Source organism: Rousettus aegyptiacus, unplaced genomic scaffold (assembly GCF_014176215.1).
Source record: "Rousettus aegyptiacus isolate mRouAeg1 unplaced genomic scaffold, mRouAeg1.p scaffold_m13_p_14, whole genome shotgun sequence".
Taxonomy (NCBI): domain Eukaryota; kingdom Metazoa; phylum Chordata; class Mammalia; order Chiroptera; family Pteropodidae; genus Rousettus; species Rousettus aegyptiacus.
In genome coordinates, this window is record NW_023416289.1 from 3,457,930 (window position 1) to 3,475,671 (window position 17,742).

Here is a 17,742-nt window from a genome sequence, read left to right on the forward strand (position 1 = left end):
TGCCTACAGCACCTGGTCTTCCTAGGTGGTCTCCCATCTAAGTACTAACCAGGCCCAGCCCTGCTTAGCTTCCAAAATCAGACGGGATCGGACACATTCAGGGTGGCATGGCCATAGAACCCCTGGCTGGTGCCACTTCAATCATGTTGCCTAAGTTGAGATCCTCAAGAAAAATTAGGGTGCTGTCACTGCAAGATTGGAGAATGGGTGCTGGGCAGGCAAAGCAAGAAGCAGGAATCAAAACAAAACTGTTTCTCAACGCAGTTGCTCTGCCTCCCTTGAGGGGACCACCCTTGCGAGGACGTCATGAGAGGAGGACGTGACCAAGGGGAAGGACTAGTGGCTGCTTTGAGGAGGTCGGAGCCCTGAGATGTGTCACCTCGCAAACCCGCCTGGCGGGCAAAACTAGCCGGACAGAAACGTCCGGTGTTTAACGCACACGCCGCGTTTCGCAAGATGCGGACTCTTGTCCTTCGTGGGGCTGGTCACTGACGAAGAGCGGGCCCGGCGGCTCTTTCTTACCAGCCACATTCTCACTGGCTCGTCTGACGCTTGACCCGCTCACCCCAGCGGCCGATGTGCCCGTTTGCCCGGGGCGGTGTAACCAGGTTTTTCTGCCTCTCTCTCTCTCATGACCTTGTCTTTCGGAGGCCAGTGGGGATCAGGCTGGAATTGCTGACGTCGTCAGCCCCGGGAGAAAATTTGTGAGGCTCAGCCAGATCTATTCGTGCCAAATTTTACAACGCCGCTGAGTTATTTGCTGCTGATGGTTTACTGTGACTGCTGTTCGACTCTGCTGTAGGTGTGCGCGAAGGCACCGATGGATGGACGGCCATCTCTTTCCAGTTTCTGAGACAGCAAAAGGAAAAACAGAAGTTTTCCCCTTTATTCGGGAGGAGAAAGTTTGGAGTGGGGAAGGCAGCCTTCTCCCTCATTCCTGCCCATTCGGCTTTCCCTGGGCTTAAGATCCCCTCCTCAGAGCTTTCCCAGATGCCCCCGTCGGGAGGAAACAGCCTCCTCATCTACGTGCCCTCGACACCGACTTAGCGAGAGCTGCTGTACAGCCTAGCTTCCGCTCGCCTGCTCTCAGTCCGCTCTCCCTGCGACAGCCAGAGGGACCTTCCAAACACAGGCGAGCTGAGATCATGTCGTCGTCCTGTTCGCAACCCTTCGGCGGCCCCCTTCACACGCGCAAAACCTGAGCCCTCGTCCCGGGCCCACAAGGTTCCGTGTGACCTGGCCCCAGGCCCTCCTCGCTGACCCAACCTTGCGCGGTAGTCCACTTTTACTCATTACACTGCAGACCTGATTTGCCTGGTTTTAGTCCCCCGAACAGGCTGCTCTCTTCTGCCACGCAGAGCCTTCGTTCACACTGTTCCCTTTTTCTGGAACGCTGTTCCCACACTTTACACGGCTGGATCCGTCTGGTCTTTCAACACCTCCTCCACCCTATCTCTCACAGCTCCCCTGTGAGATTAGGCTCTGGACGCCCACAGAGATAACACACCCTTCGTTGGCTGCATTCCCTTCCCTGGCTCATTTCCCTAGTCTCCTACCAGCATTTCCTGTGATGGCGTCCCAATAAATCATCATACTCAAATCCTTGTCTCGGGGTCTGCTTCTGGGGGAGCCCACACCAAGACTAGGCATCCTCTCGTTGACTGTGGTTAAGGGGTGATGCTGTTGGCAGCTGTCTTGCCAGCCACGAAGGGCAAAACCCTGCGAGAATGGTGCCGACATGGTGGTGAGTAGGACCGAGGGGTGACGAGTGATTTTAATGCAGTTTCGCTGCAAGGATCACACGCCGCAGTTCAGACACTTCACGAAGCCCCCCATGAGATCCCTCTGTGCACCTGTATTCTTTCCTCCTACAGCTGGCCGTCTCCCATCTTCTCTCCCTACCCGCTCCAGAAATCCCGTTGCCCAGAACTATTCATCTCTGGGTCTCTTAGCTTCTGCACCCAGACGACAACATTAGTCTCGCTGGGGATTCACCGTGCTGGAAGTTTTTCGGATGTGGGTGGGGAATCGTAAGGAAAGAATAAAAAGGAATGCATCAGCGTGTGCAGGATGGTGCCGTGTGCCCTGTGGTACGTGCACGTGTGTACGTGTGTCGTGCTTCTTGGCAGGACTCACAGCCTCCCAGGATCTATGGTACAGTCTTCTCTACTGGGAACTCACATGGGGACCCAAAATCACCTCCTTCTGTCTCTCAGGGACCTCGCGCCTCCTTCACCTCTGTGGCTCTCAGCTTTCTGTCTCTTTCTCCTCCTCTCTGCCTCCTTCCTTTGCTTCTTCCCCTTCCAAAATGATCATCAATCTGCAGTCCACACTCAGTTCAACCATCAATGGATGAGCATTCCTTGGGCCACGGTACCCTTTGTCCAATCAGCTGTGGCCATGGTGTGTGTGTGTTGGGGGAGGCGGGGCCTTGGGAAGGGTGGCCAATGAAATAGCCTCGTCGGCTCCAGACCCTACAGGTGCCTGCTCTAAGAGCTTCAGGAGAGTGTCTGATAGGGAGGTAATGATAAGAGTCAAAACTGACTGGGTACTTCTTTCCATCAGGCGCAGGACGCATATTAACTCTTTTACGATGAAGTTCTATCGAAGTGTAACAAGTGCACAAATCTTAAGTGTACAGCTCAAACCATATACTACTTCTTTTAATTCTTACGGCAACCCCAAGGCATGGGATGTGATTCTGATCATCTCCACTGTACAGGTCTGAAAACAGGCTTGGTGAAGTCTACCCACTCGCCAAAGGAGTGGACCCAGGATGTGACCCCAGGCAGCATGACTTTAGAACCCGCGTGCATAACCACTACTGCATCCTGCTCAAGTGACCAAGTCGCCTTCTGGAATAGGCATAACCTGGGCCTGTTTCACCACCGGGACAATGACGTGGAGGCAAACCAGGTGACTTTAGTTTCCAGGGCGTAAGGCGCTCAGTGGAAGAGCTCCGGCCCGGCTCTACCCTCTCGGCCGTCCTTCCCTCTCCCCCCGTCCCGGCTTGGCGTCTTCCTCTGCTTTTCCGGGCATCCCTGCCACAGCTGGAGGCAGCCTCTGGGAACCACCGAGCTGCCTTATGATGTGCAGATGGTGTTTCCGCCGGGGCCCTCGCGTTTCATGTCGGTGGCCTCTGGGAGCTGGGCCAGCCCAGATGTCCCCGATCGTGAGAAAGCCTCCTCTGGCAAGGCTGGCACTGGATGCCAGCGACGGGGGCCTCCGGCCAGCTCTGGCTTGCATTCTCTGGCGAGGGAGCCCGGCTGGTTGTTTGTGAGGTGGACGGTTCTGGGTCATGTGCGTCCGGCCCTGTGGATGAGGATGGTGTATCTACAGAGCTAGAAATATCACTTCTGCGTCCACAAACAGAGGCACTGCACAGCTGGCTTTTCAAAGGGACTCTGGATTGATCTCGTTTTTCCACATGTGTTTGTTGTTTTATCTGACTCTCAAGCTATCTGTGGGCACAGACTGCCTCTCCCGTCAGAGGAGGCACCCTCGTCAGTGAGAGACTGGGCCAAGATCAGGAGCCTCGTGTCTCTTCCATGAGACTGGGAATTCCACAATCGGGGTAACTATGTCTTTCCCATCAAATTAAGTATCAGGGAAAAAGTGACTCTGCTAGCCGCTCTCAGACTAGAAGTTCCTCTAATCCAGAAAACGTGACCGTCCCATTGGACTGGGAATTCTCAAGACTGAGAACTGTATATGTGTGTCATCCCCAGAGATGATGGCATCTCTTCACACCGTCCTCCCAGAGTGCTCAGACAAGGCTCTGCCGACAGAGGAGGCCTCATGCAGGAGAGAGGCCTGTAGACAATCCTGGTGGGGGGGGGCAGGCAATGTTCAGCCTGGACTCTGTAGCCCTGCCCCACCTGGGAAGGGTGGGGACAATGTCAGCCAAAGCCGGTGCTGGAGATACACGGGTGAGGACGGCCAGCTGGGACATGTAGGGGCACCCGGACCGTGTCTGCCTTGTGGCCTGCTGTAGGACCTGGCTTCTGGCTCAGGGCTTGCTTCTCGACAGAAGCTCAGTGATATTAGTTAAATGAATAAATGAGTGAATGAGTGAATTCTTTCCCTTGAGAAACTCACACGCTCCTAGGGAAGGAATGAAGTTCACGTCTCTTGAGCGCATCTATACATCAGACATAATTTTAGGCTCAGGTGTGTTACTTTATTTGATCCTCGGAAAAACCCAAGGTTGTTTTAGTTTCTCTGCTTTGCAGATGAGGAGATGTGGGCTCAGAGAAGCAAGGTGACCTGTCCGAGTCCTCATAGCTGGTGAATAAGGTAGCTGGGATTTGAACTGTGGTCTTTTGATTTCCAAACACGTGCCCTCTTCCTGGAAAAATTATTGCCGTTTAATTTCACGGCTACCCAAGACAGGTGCGTGTGACATGGCACGTGAACTGGGGGAGACGGAAGCTCAGAAAAGCTTTGAAGAAGGAGCGACATCGGAGATGGGTTTTGAAGGATGAGTAGGAGTTCACCAGACAGAGAAGATGGGGAGGCATGGTTAGGAAAGGAGGGACAAATTGTCCACCTGGAAGATTCCTTTCAGGGGCCGGTGGGCAGCTGCCCGCTCCCACGTGCGGCCTTCTGCTGCTCTGCCTCTCCGGGACCGACTGCCCCCCTCCCTTTGGGAGGGCACACAGATAAAAGCCTAATCTCATGCTGCCAAGAGGCCAGGAAAGCTCTGCTGGGAGCCTCCCGGCCCGGCGCTGGGGCCAGCTGTCCTTGTAGGAGGAAGGAAGCGTGGTTGGGGGCCAGCTGTGATGACATTTCCTCTCCGGGCCCTCTGAAGAGCCAGGTCAGGCGGAGCTGGGCCCTTGGTCCTGCTTCTGGCCAGAGAGCAGAAGCACAGGAAGGTGGAAGTGGATGAGCTGTCCCTCAGGCCTATGACTAGTGGCCCTCTGTCTCCGACTTAGAAAGCGGAAGGCAACTTATCGTGTCCTCCATGAGTGCGACACCCCTTAGATATCTTTAGGGGGACAAGTGGGCGTTGCGTTCTCCTGAACGGGAGTGCAGAGCAGGTGTTCCGTGGGTTCTTGGTGGCTGACCGGTGGTCACACTTGTGAGTTCATTGTCTCACTAAAGCTGGGTAGAATGAAATGATCTCTTAGTGGAGCTCATCAGGTCCGGTTGGTATCACAGATTCAGGGAGGTCGGAGGAAGGAGCAGAGACCCCCCTGAACCTGCGGCTATGAAATCGTACGTGTTTTAATCAGCAGAACCTTCAAACGAGCCTGGAGGTTTTGCCTGAAGCCCAATGAGTAAGGCAGATGCAAGCAGAGAAGCTCGTTTGGAGGGAGGTGGGGACCCCTTGATCCCACCTGGGCCCCCTCAGGACTGTTCATGAAATACAATTTTTCCCGGCACCTGAATATTGCACTCCAACTCCCCAATTTTACCACTAGGACAACTGAGGCACTGAGAGAATGCTTGGTCTGATGTCGCCTCTGCCCTGGGTGTGGGGGGTGGCGTCCCCGAACTCCTGGACCGAAACGCAGTGCGTGTGGGGGGTCTGCTTAGCCATCCTGCTGGCTCTGGTGGCACCTCCTCCAGGCCGATGGTGACCTGGGCCTTGATCTCTGGTCACTGCTGCCCCGCAGTCTGCCCATGAGCCTAGACCCCTTCTCCTTTGCAGGCGGGCGCGCTGAGCACCGGAGAGGGCCAGGCTCCAGGCTGCGTGGGCGTCAGGCGGGCGTTAACGCAGGACTGAGTCAGAGCTGCCTCTGGTTCTATTTCTCCCAGACCTCTACTTGTCCCGGGCTCAGTCGGCCAAGGGTGACCCTCCCTTGAGCCCCGGCAGACGGCCATCTGCCCAGGCCTTGCCCAGCCGGGAGCTGTGAGAAGCAGGTTCTGATATGGAAGCCGCCAGGGCGTTACTAATGGGCTGTCGGTTGCAATTAGCGCAGCGGCCTTTCATGTCCCGCCACTCCCTCCTGCTCAGGGCGGACTCGCAGCAGCTTCCCCTCCCGACTCCGTCTGGCCCGTGGCAGGCGCTCCTGCCCAGGTGGGACACCGGGCCGGAGCCGGGATGAGCTGGCCTCGCCGTCAGCCTTCGCCAGGGCCTGGCGCTGGGTCCAGTTGCCGAGTTTCCCCGGGCCCCGTCTTCAGCGGCCTTCCGTCCATCCCTGAGCCCCGCCGGGTACGACCAAGGCCCCTCTCCACACTGAGCCGTGGCCTAGAAGGCTCCATCCACTCCAGTCAGACCTGCCTGAGATTACCTAGGTGTTCTGGTGACTTCTGAGGGCCTCGCATGAAAGATAACGCCCAAATCAACAAATCTGCCATTGTGGCTTTGAAGAGACTGTTTCAATCACTTTAGTTTGTCTTTATGTCAGGTTTGCCAGATGGCTTGGGTCTCTCTGAGGTCCTGTACCGAGGGGGCACACAGAGAACTGGTGCGGCTTCAAAGCTGCTTTTTAATCTTCAGCGACATCACAGAGGCTGGAAACTGCCGAGGCTCCCTCAAGTCGCTCCCACAAAAGGCGCGGCCGAGGCTCTAATGAAAGCCAGATAAAGGCATGGCTGGAATCAGAAACAGAGGGAAAAGAGCAGTCGTTAGTCTTTCTTGTAGCTGTTTCAAAAGAAATTCTAAGACAAATTATGGCTTTGGGTGTTTTTCTAAAAGGACTGAAGCAGGGAGAGGAGCTGGGGGAGGATGCTCTGACCCCTCAGCACCCTTCCCCTTGCATAAAAGGCGGAGGAGACTGAAAAAAGGCCGGAATACAACAATAAACTTTCCGTGCGCGCGCGCGCGGGGATGAAAGCCTCGCTGGCATAATTACGGGCGAGGGCGCGCGGGCGCGGGCGGGCGGCCTTACCTTGCCGCCAGCGCTATTAATGAGGAGGCTGCCTCCTTTCTCTTCTCTGGAAGGGCGCCTTTGGTGTTCGCGACCGGGATGGGGACGCTGCGCCCGGCGGCTGGCGTTTGGCGCAGGCTGCACGCGTGCGATGCGTGGTCGCTCCGGCATGAGGGGCCGCGCGCGCCCTCACCGGCGGCCGACGCCCCGCCATCCCCTCGCCTTCCCCTCCAAGGCGGCGAACGTGCCCCGGTGCGTCCTCCTTTCCCGCTCGTCCTTCTTTAAGCTTTCAGGATCTGTCTCTCGTTAGCTGGGGAGGGGTTTTTTGACCTGCCATTCCAACCCCACACGCTCTCTTTTTCTTTAGAGATCAGCCCCATTCTGGGGGATTCAGAGGGGTGGCTATAGCTCTCTCCCTGGCATTCACGGTGGTGGCGAGTCCCCACCATGAGCCAAAAGGCCAGGCCCGTCCAGTGCTGCCGGGTTCTCCAGCAGGGGCGGTGCTCCAGGCTGCCCTGGCCTCCTGTGTCCCCTCCCTTCTCCCCTCCGGTCACCCTGGTTTGTGTGAGTGGTTGGCTAGCTACACGGCAAGGCCTTGGGAACGGGACAGCTAAGGTTTGAGAGGCGGGCGGGCAGGAAGTGCAAAGCTAGACAGTGTAGGGCCCTTCCAGGGGAGGGGCAGGGCGGGCAGTTGGGGGATGCCGAGGAGCATCCTTGTGAGGGCACCGTTGGCTCTGAAGGTTGATGAAGACCAAGAGAGTGACAGAGCCACACGGCGTCACCCCCAAAACAACCCCTCACTGTAGAGTTGGCAGACTGATGTCCCAGGAGGGGTTAACCGAAGCCGCACAGCTGGTTACGGGCGAAGCAAAACCTCAAGCCCACATTTCGCTGGAGGAAGCAGGAATCCCCAGACAATGGCGGTCTTGTGGGGGGCAAGAAGAGTCATGTCCCATGGGGAAAGGTGGGCAGGGTCTGGCATGCTCTGCGCCCGTCCCCCATGCACCTGTCTGCTTCCCTGGACACTTTGCAGGACGCAGTGGCCGTGGGCTTTGGCTCCTGGAGCCTTGGCTGAGAGATATTATTGGGGCCTTTCGAGCATCAGGTGAATGGCCCGGGTGGGGCCTAGTGAGGGGCTTCCTCCTGCAGGCGGGTCTTCACCCACCGCACCTGCGAGGCCCTTCCCTGCATCGGAGACTTGAGGAGAAGGGAAATGAGAGGAAGGTAGCTGCTCACCTTCTACCTGCCTGTTTGGAAAGGTCTTCTCATCTCCCCATCTCGTCCTCAGCCCCGGAGGGGAGAGAGTTGGCCGTGGTGACAGGTGAGTGCCTGCGGGAAGGGCGAGGGAGGTGGCCCATCTCGTTCTGCTGCTTCCTGCCTTTGCGCGCGCGCTCGCTCTCTCTCTCTCTCTCTCTCTCTCTCTCTCTCTCTCTCTGTCTCCTTCCCGTCCCTCTCCAGCAATGTCCTGGTCTGGGGCTCTGGTTCCTGTTCTTGGCCCCAGGGTGTCTGTGGCCTCTTGTCTTCCGCAGCCTCCGGACACGTCTGGTGCCTCTGTCTCTGCTGCACCTGTCACTGATCGAGGAGCCGAGGGTGTCACGGGGCGCAGAACCCCAGTGGCTGAGGGGGTTGAAGCCAGCTGGACGGGATGGGGGTGGCAAGGTGATGAGGGTGGGGTGTCACATCACACTTCCTCAGGGCAGAGCCAGGCAGAAGCTGCCCGCTGGGCCCTTGGGCCCTTAATGAAGGAGAATTTGGGGCAGATTAGACGTTTCGCCACGCGGGGGCATATTTCTGCCGCGCTCCTGTGTGCAAGGTGCACACCCAGCACCACCCAGACCTCCTTGTGCACAGCATCACACAGTGGGGGACGGCGGGGGGGGGGTGCAGGCTCTGGGGCCACACTCCCGAGGTCCGAATCCAGAGTCTTCAGCTTCTCAGCTGAGGACCTAACCTTTTTGTGCCTCATTTATCCCCAAAACGGGACTAATAATAGTTCTTAGCACATGGGGTTGTCATGAGGAATAACCGAGTTAACACGTGTAAAGCACTTAAATGATGCCCGGCGCACTGGTACCCAACAGATGTGACTTGATGTCCTCGATGTCCCCATCTCTGTCTCTTCAACTAAGGTGCTGGCAACATCGAGGGAGTCGATAACCCACTTTGCGAGCCGGTCCTCATGCTCGGGGTCGCGGGGGCGCTGGGCAAGTGAGCGCCTGTTTCTCCTCCTTGTCTTCTGGCGACAGGCCCGTCTCTCCTGGGGGTGGGGGGAGCAGCTCTTCCACGTAATTCTACAGGTGGGGTAGAGCCTTTCATTGGCCATGTGACCCAGGCCTGGCCCATCAGAGAAACTTATTCCTCAGGCGGTATTGATTGATCGACTCATAGAAGGCCGTATGACCCCAAACAGGCCAGAGTCCTCCCCAGAATTTTGGTGCCAGAACTGTTAGAGGAGATGCTTTTCCATCCTCTGAGATCCTGAGACCTAAGGATGATGTAAGCTGGCGGCGCCGGGGGCAGCTTCTCCAGCTGCATGAGGGAGTGACAGTGGGGGGGGGGGGAGGTCATCGTGTGGAGAAAAGTGGAAGTAAGGCGTGAAGTGGGGGGCGGGGTGGGGGGGAGAGAGAGAAGGGAGAGAGAGAGAAGGAGAGAGAGAGAGGAGAGAGAGAGAGAGGGAGAGAGAGAGAGGGGGAGAGAGAGGGAGAGAGAGAGGGAGAGGGAGAGAAAGGGAGAGAGAGAGGGAGAGGGAGAGAGGGAGAAGAGAGAGGGAGAGGGAGCTACGCCCCGAATCCGGTGGTGCTAATGGCCGAACCGGCTGGGCTTCTTGCAATTGCAAGAGTTGCATGCACGGCATCGCTGGCTTGACTACCTCCGAGGCCTGCTCTCCTGCTCACGGCGCCCTCACGCGCAGGGGCACACGGCCTCTTTAACAGGGCAGCCGCACCGTGAAGGGGACACTCAGGAGGACCAGGTGACGGGAGGCTGAGAGAGAGAATCGGAGTTGCCATGGGTTCAGCAGAGTGTGAGCCTTCCTGGTGCTGGCGGCTCTGGAGCCGGGCTTGGTTTCGGAGTCTTGGCAGAGTGGAGAGGGGAGCAGGGGCGCGTTCCGGGCGAGGGGCCCGGCATGAGCTGAGGGCTCGGAGGAGAGAAGGCATCCGGGGTATGAGAAGAAGGGCAGCTAGTGTGGTTTGGCCTCAAGGTCAGGCGAGTGCGGCGGGGGAACCTGGAAGCTGTGAGGCTGGAAGGCTCTCGGGGTCGGAGCAGGGAAGGTCTTTAATTTCAGGCCGAGGACCTTGGGTTTAATGGGCTGGACCCTAAGGAGACATTGAACTGTTTGCGTTCTTTGTTCATTTCGATTTTTCCTTTTTGAGTAGAAGTCGAAAGGCTCAGAGCTGTGGAGAGCATGGTTAAGACGGGGAGCTGGTTAGAAGACCAGGTGAGAAGTAACGGCAGCCTAGAGTTGGATGGCGGCTTAGAAGGGAAAGACATATCATGGGAATTTGCTGTTTTTATGTTCGGCATCCACTTTCACTTCTTCCGGTAAGAACGTCCTCATTTTCCTCGGGGAAACCACCCCTCCCCCAAACTCAGTCTATATGGCTCAGGTGGGACTGACCTCACACCCAGAGCGAGGGCATGGCATGGGATCCTGGCCTGAACTAACCCAATATCCATCCCTCGACCTAAGCAAATGGTTCAAGGATGGCCTTGCATCCCGATTTGGGCCAATAAGAGTTTGTCGTCCCTCAAAAGTAGCCAGCCCACTGTTTTTGAAGGGTGAGTCAGAGACAGGGAACTCTGTTTTCTGGTGGACTTGTGGCTGAGAAGAAGTGCGCCAGGAGCTTCAGGGGCCCCCAGGAGGCAGAATGGGGTCACGCAGAGGGAAGAGGAGCGGCAGATGGAGAGAGTGAGACCCAGTCCTGACACCAGCATCGAAGTCGCCGAATCAGACGTACCCTCGGACGCCTCAGGTACCCGAGATGACGAATTTGAGCTGAGTTTCCTGTAACTCGCAAACGGGGGTCCCGAGGCTGATGGAGTTGCAGCGGCCAGCTTCAGCGACTGACTTGATCTGTGTGTGCGTGTGTTCGCCCAGGGCAGAGGGAAAGAGTAAAGGAGAGGGAGGCGGTCAGGGCTGCCGTACCTGAGAGGCTCGTGGCACAACTTTCGGGGGCTGGGCCTGTGGAAGAAGAGGCCATTTCCGTAGGAAGGTACAGAGTCCACTAGAATCCAGCACACCAGCATGAACCAAAGGTGGCTAACCATGTCTCCACTGTCTATCGTGAGGACTTGACCGCCAGCAGAATCCACCCTGGGCCAGAGTTGGCTTCGCTCAGTGACTTGGAGGCCCATGACTTAAACGAATGCTCGTCAATGAGCGTTTCGGCCATGCAGACTCAAGCAACATTTTTCGTTCTGTGTTCCTCAGCGTTTTCTGGGAAATTATATGAACCAGAAACTCCATTCTTTAAAAGTAATTGGCAAAGTGTAAAAGAAGGAAATTGGGCAGGCTAAAGACCAGAGGTCATGCCCCAGCTCTGCTCTGCTCTGTCCTGATGATCTTGGGCAAATTACTTAGGTGTTTGAAAGATGAGTCAGAGATCACCAGTTGGGGAAGAGGCGAGAAATGTTCTGGGCAGAAGAACTGGCTGGTGGCTAAGGTGAGGGAGGCCCTAGAAGGAGGCGGGTGAGTCACAGGCTCTGGCGCCAGTTGGACCAGCGTTCTTGTTCTGACCATAAAGCAGGTCCTGTAACTTCTCTGTGCCTCAGTTTGCTCATCTGAAAAGCGGACCAAATGATGTATATCTTATCTTGCAAGGTCCATGTGAAGATTATTGGCAGAATTTTTCTGTAAAGTGCCTGGCACAGAGTTGGTGCTCAATAAATGATGCTTTGCCCATGTTATTATTTTTAATGATTTATTATTATGTCTCAAGGCACGGAGGCATGGAGGAGCATGGTGTGTTTGTGTGTGTGTATGCACGTGCATGTGTGTTATCTTCTCTAAGTGCTTGGCCAGCTCCCCAGGGTCCAGTGGCTTTTCCCTAGAGGGATGCCCTCTGGGGAGATAAGATAAACAAATAAAATGTAAAAAAGATGAAAAGAAGTTGTTGGCTCACATAAGAGTAAAGTCCGATGGGCTTCAGGCATGGCTAGATCTAGGGGCACGGATTCTATCACCAGGATGCTGTCTATTGCTCCATCTTTTGCCTCTGTTTCCTGTGGTGTAGCTTCCATTTCCGGGGTGTGCTGGGGCCAGTCGTAAAACATTCAGGACTTGTGAGCTGTGTTGCTAAATCACTGGTAGCATAAAATTGGCCGTGGTGGGAGTATTTCTATCATGGAAATTGGCAAACACTACAAATCAGGGCTTTCTCTCTCTCTCTCTCTTTTTTTTTTTTTTTTGTGGTGGGAGGAGAGCTAGCTCACCAGAACACGACGGCTTCGTTCTCCAAAAATCACTTCCCTCGCAGTGGCAAGATGGCTGCCCACAGCAACTGGCTGGCGTCCTGCCACCTACGCGACTCCTGTGGGAAGCGAATACCCCTTTCCCAGGAGTTCCAGGAAACGGCCCAGGGTTGGGGCTCGTTGGTCTGGCTTGGATCACATGCCAGTTTGCGAAATATTTACTAAGGCCAGTGTGGCAGGGTGCAGCGTGTACTGACTGGGACATGTCCTTTCTGGACCTAGGGGCTGGGGTCAGCTCCGCCTGAACCACGTGGGCTGAGAGTAGGTGTCCGGATGGGTCTCTTTATTGGAACAGCCACAGAACCTGGAAGCCTGCGACAGGAAGTGTTTAGTGCTTGCATATCTGTGGTTTGGCTGAAGGCTCTGCTCCAGGCCGAGCTTGTCTGAGGCAGTTAGCTAAGACTGCTCGGCTCCCATCCTCTATCTGTTTCCTCCCGGGACCAGCTGACCGGTCCAGAATGTCCTCATTATGGTGATGGCAAAGTCACAAGACAAGAAACAGCGACGCCGTTGCAAGGCCCAGGCTCAGACTGGACACACCATCGCTTCTGCCTCATTCTGTTGTCCAAAGCGAGTCACAGGACTATGCTCAGATTCGAGAGGTGGGGACGGGAGGTTTGCTTCTCGAGTGAGATAAACCGTGAAGGGTTTGGATGTGGAGTGCGGGGAGAGGAATCGGGACGATTAAAACAACTTAGCATCTTCCCTAGAGAAAAGCAGGGTGCTGTCAACAGCGGGAGTTGAATGGGTGCTGGGCGGGTGTAAGCAACATGTCCACTGAGACGTCCACCTGCGAAGGGTTGGCTGTCTCCTCCCCCGGCCTTGCCTCCCCGCGCCGCTGCGGGGGCTTCCTGGGACCACTTCCCTGATGAGCTGCCGACGCCGCGGCAGAGTTGGACGCTGCGTTAGGGGCTCACCAGCGTTTCGAAGAACACAAACATCCACAGCGAGGTCTGCGGGTGTCTCGTCCTCCCAAATCGGCCTGTCTGCCCCCCTCTCCACGCCCCTGCATCTGACTGGGTGGCTCCGCCTGGCCCTCCAAACTCAAGATGTGACTTCTCACCCCTCCCGCACTCCGTGGCCGGCATGTCTTCTCTCCGTTGTGGCCGGTCTCAGGCCGGGAAGACGGGCACTGCCCTCCCGCCCACCTCGGCCATGCAGGGTCTCGATCCGGCGCTCTGCGCATCCTCCCCGAAGCTCTCCACTTCTCTCCGCCTCCCCTGACGACTTTCTGGTCCTCGCCAGCATCGTCTCCCACCTCCAGTCCCACCTCCCCACGATTCCTCCTTCCCGCGAAACTCGGCCGCGTTGTTCACTGCTGAAAAGCCCGCCCGTGGCTCCCCATCGCCATGAAAAGGAAGTCCGCACTCCAAGCCGGGGCCTAAGAAGGCCCTGCAGGAGCCGGTCACGTCCACCCTCCAGTTTCCTTAACGGCCCTGGACGCCCACCGACCAGAACTGCCTTCAGCAACTTGGACCGGCCATGCCACCTGCAGGCCTCAGCGCCCGCTGTTCCCTCTGCCCCCCAGAACTTTCCCCTCCTCCTCCTCCTCCTCCTCCTCCTCCTCCTCCTCCTCCTCCTCCTCCTCCTCGACAGCCCGACTCCTCCTCCAGGGCTGGCTCTCATGCCTTTTCCACAGAGCGGGGACTCTGGATCTCTGGCCTGCGCTCCCAGGACCTGTTTCCCCGTGAACCCTTGTGTACACAGATCCCCTGAATTGTAATCGGTCACTTCATCGCGTCTCTTCTGCGACAGGTGAATGGCTTGAGCAGGGGCCGCGTCTGCTTTGTTCCCGGCTGTATCTCCGGCCTTTAGCGCCGCACCCCACGCGCCGGCCTTTGTGCCCCTCCACCCCCTTGACGTCTTCTCCGGGTCCTGAACGGGAAGTGAGGGGAGGGAGGGCAGGACGAGGAAGCGAGCCCAGCCCGCGGCGCCAAGCACTGGCCATCGCTCGCTTCCCCAGCTCTCTCATCTAAGTAGGTCGCACGGAAGAACTCGGAGTCCCTGTCAAAGTTTCAGGGAAAAACAATAACTTGGTTTTGACCTTGCTCTCTTCAAAAAGCGAGTTGCTGCTGAGCTGCAAGATCAAAAAGAATAAATAATTGTTTTTCTTTTTTGTTGTTATGATATGGATCATCTGAGCGGTTAGTGGTAAGCAAGGGCTTTGATTCCGCCCCGGCTCCCCAGCGCTCCAGCCTCTCTTTATGTCAGCGGGCTCCTGTTTCCACCCCAGGACAGCAGAATCCCTTGATTAAATTCATATTTGTTTTAATCTTTCCCTGTGTCTGATCTCGAGCTCAAAGATGGCCAGGAAAAAAAAAAAAAAAAAAGCCAGCTGTCCCGCTGCGGCCACGGGGAGGGCGGGCGTCAGGCCCCACGCCGTCCGTCTGTCCGGCGCGATAAGGCAGCCAGCCGCGGAGCCCCGCCACGCACGCCGCGCCAGCCCCTCGTCCCGCACCGCCGGCGGCTGCCGGGGCGGCCCGCGGAGCCGCTGAGCTGCAGGAGGGGGCGGGAAGGGTGGGGGACGGGGGCGGCTGGCAGCGTCAGCCACAGCCTCCGACTGGACCCCCGCGCTGGACGTGGAGTGCTAGAATTCTCGTTAAAAATTTTAAAGCTCAAAAAAAAAGTGATGGATCGGAGGGGCGCCGAGTGAGGCGTGTCCCCCCCGTTGAGTGAGGCGTGTCCCCCCGCTCAGTTCGTAGCAGGTCGTTATCGTTCGTCTGCGTTTCACACCCTTCCCCCACCCGCCCCCCGACTTGCATCCCTCGCCCCGTCCACCAGCACGGACGCAGCCTTCCGATGCGTTGCGTAAATATCCTTAAACACACAGTGTTGCTTCGCCATGTGGATGTGTGTTTCTTTTTTTTTTTTTCCATCGTGGTAAAAGACATGTAACATAAACGTACCGTTCTGATGTACGCGATGTTAAGACATAGGGACGTCCTGTGTTCTGGACAGTGTGGCTGGCGGTCCAGAGCACAGACTCCGGGCCCAAACCGCCCGAGTTCAAAGCCCCCGCTCCGCCGCTTGCCGGCAGTCGCGTAGCCGTTCGGTGCCTCAACGTCTCCGCCTGCGAAACGGGGTGGTAAAGGCGCTCCTGCTTCATAGAGTTGTCTGGAAGATTAAACGAGGTAACACTTAAGAAACACTCAGAACACTGCCTGGCATTTGCTAAATACTTGAAAAGCGTCAACTACTTTTATTAATCTATTTCTCACTCCATTTACTCTCACTCAGTCCAGCGATTTTGAGAACCACCGTGCTGATGTACGTGCATCTGGTCCCTTGCTTTTAACCATGTTCTGCAGGGTGCGCTGCCTAAATTTATTTTTTGATCTCCCAGAGATTGGCAGCAATGAGCTTCCCTCTTGGACCGGCGGGAGGACTTCTTCCAGGAGCGGGATCATGGGGTCCTAGGTCAGGAGTTGGCAAACTTTCCACAAAGAGTGAGAAAGTCAACATTTTTGGCTTTGTGGGTTATCTGCTACAACCACTCAACTCCGCTCATGTAGCTCTAAAGCAGCCACAGGCCATATGCAGATGAATGAGCATGGCTGTGTTCTAATAAAACTTTATTTACAAACACAAGGGTGGGCCAGATTTGGCTTGCAAGTGCGCAGACCCCTGTGTTAGGTCATAAGGATGCCTAACGTCACTGAATGCTCTCAGACTAGCCTCTATTCTCCCGCCACCCTGTGTCCTTCTAACGGGATTCTCCACGTCTCTGATTCAGAGAGCAGACGAGGGCCAGGAGGGCCCACGCCACTCCGATGGCCGTTCTCGCCTTGGCTCTCTGGTTTTGACTTTTTTCCTTGTGAGGTTTGGGCTGTTTGCACGTCTCGGTTGAGATCTTTCCCTGTGAAATTTAAGTTAACGTGTACCTGGGTCATTTGAACCATGTCACTGCCGTTAACTGCGTGCCAGGCGCTCTGCTAAGACCTTCACACGTATTGGCCCCCTGCGTCCTCCCAACAGCCCCGCGAAGGGGGTGCGAGCGGCCGTTCCTTCTCCAGATGAGGAAACTGAGGCTCAGACAGGTGGGGCGCTTTCTCACCTCCTTTATTTCACATTCCAATCTTAAGATAACACTTAAAATCGTAATGCTGTTTTCAGGAATAGCCAATAAAAAAAATTGTTCATGCCTTTGCCACCGTTGGCAGTTTTGTTTTTCTTTATAAAAACTGCTTTAATACAAAGTCAACATGCAATAAAAATGTGAGAAACATTGCTAAATACATAAAGTAAGCAGTGTTGGATTTAAATGCATTTACAGTTTAAGATGCAAAATTAGGTTGCCGATAACAGTCCTTGAAATAAGTTTTAGAAAGGCGTTAAAAAAAAGAAAAAAGAAAGAAATCACCACTGTGTGCAACCAAAGTTGTCACTGAAAATATTCATTTTGACCAGATTTGTCTGGGGCATTTCACTTAGCACCAGAGACAAACTTAAAAATTTATGACAACATCATAAAGTCATTGAGGCAGACAAAATTGCCTGAAATGATTTTGAAATTAAACAAAAATAAGATGGAGGGGATTATTCTTGACTAAAAGTGGCCCAAATGACATAATAGCCACATGCCAAGGTGTGGCCTTTGATTGGGTCTTAGTTTAAACAACGTTAAAAGATGTTTTTAGAACAAATGAGGATGTGAATGTGAACTGATAATCAGATGATATTAGGGAACTCGTGTTGATTTTGTTAGGCGAGATAATGGTATTGTGGAAAATATCCTTATTTTATGACAATGCACGCTGAGGCATTGCTATCATACAGTCTGAAGGTTACTTTCAAATGGTTCAATAAAAATAAATATGGACGAAACCAACGTGGTAGATCTGGAGGGAAGTTTATTGAATTTCATTTTCCTAGTCTATTTTTTAGAATATTTCAACCATGCCTTTAAAAGACGTAAAAATAGAAATATGGCAATGCATACGAAAGCTTTAAATCTCTTAAAACATTTGTCACAAACAGCAAAAATTCAGGGGCAGTGGCCGATTAAGGGGAAAAAATAGGGCATGCTGTAAAATGCTGACTTTACGGCCCCCGCAGTGACAGTAACCCGAGGGAGATGTGGGTGGTGGGGTGTGGGTGTGGCCAGTGGTGACCTTACCACAGTGTGTGGAATCCCTCATGCTGGTGGCCTGCCGGCTCCCGCGGGAGCCATCGCTGGGGTTTATGGTTGGGTTTACGGAATTCATTCGATGCTTTGGCACCTGCACAAGAAATACATGTGTGCCCCTGGAAAATCTTAAAAAAAGAAAAAGAAAAAGAAAACAAAAACCCCAAACCTACCAGTCCTATAAATTCCATATGGAGTCTGCAAATGGTGTCTCACCTCTCCTCCATCCTCCTGAGTTTACTGTCACCTCCCCTCAGGCTGAGGCGGACCGTGGCCTGGGTGGCCTCGAACAAGTTACACGAGATCTCTCATCAGTAAATCGAGAATGGCAAA

At 55.0% G+C, this 17,742-nt stretch overlaps 1 protein-coding gene and 1 pseudogene across 2 annotated transcripts; one reads left to right on the forward strand and one right to left on the reverse strand.

Annotated features, from left to right (window-relative positions):
• On the reverse strand, nucleotides 1–119 carry LOC118611884 (annotated as a pseudogene).
• A 7,378-nt stretch (nucleotides 120–7,497) lies between these two features.
• Nucleotides 7,498–11,720, forward strand: LOC118611327. 2 transcript variants are annotated; one of them, XM_036231261.1, is made up of 3 exons: nucleotides 7,498–8,136; nucleotides 10,190–10,355; nucleotides 10,592–11,720. In XM_036231261.1, the coding sequence occupies exons 1-3, from the start codon at nucleotides 7,560–7,562 to the stop codon at nucleotides 10,737–10,739; spliced, it is 891 nt and encodes a 296-aa protein (XP_036087154.1). In that variant the 5' UTR covers nucleotides 7,498–7,559; the 3' UTR covers nucleotides 10,740–11,720. The 2 variants fall into 2 exon arrangements, 1 of the variants encoding a protein (XP_036087154.1); XR_004954186.1 differs by lacking the exon at nucleotides 7,498–8,136 and adding an exon at nucleotides 8,658–9,311 and having other exon boundaries at nucleotides 10,190–11,720.
• Nucleotides 11,721–17,742: the final 6,022 nt, after the last annotated feature.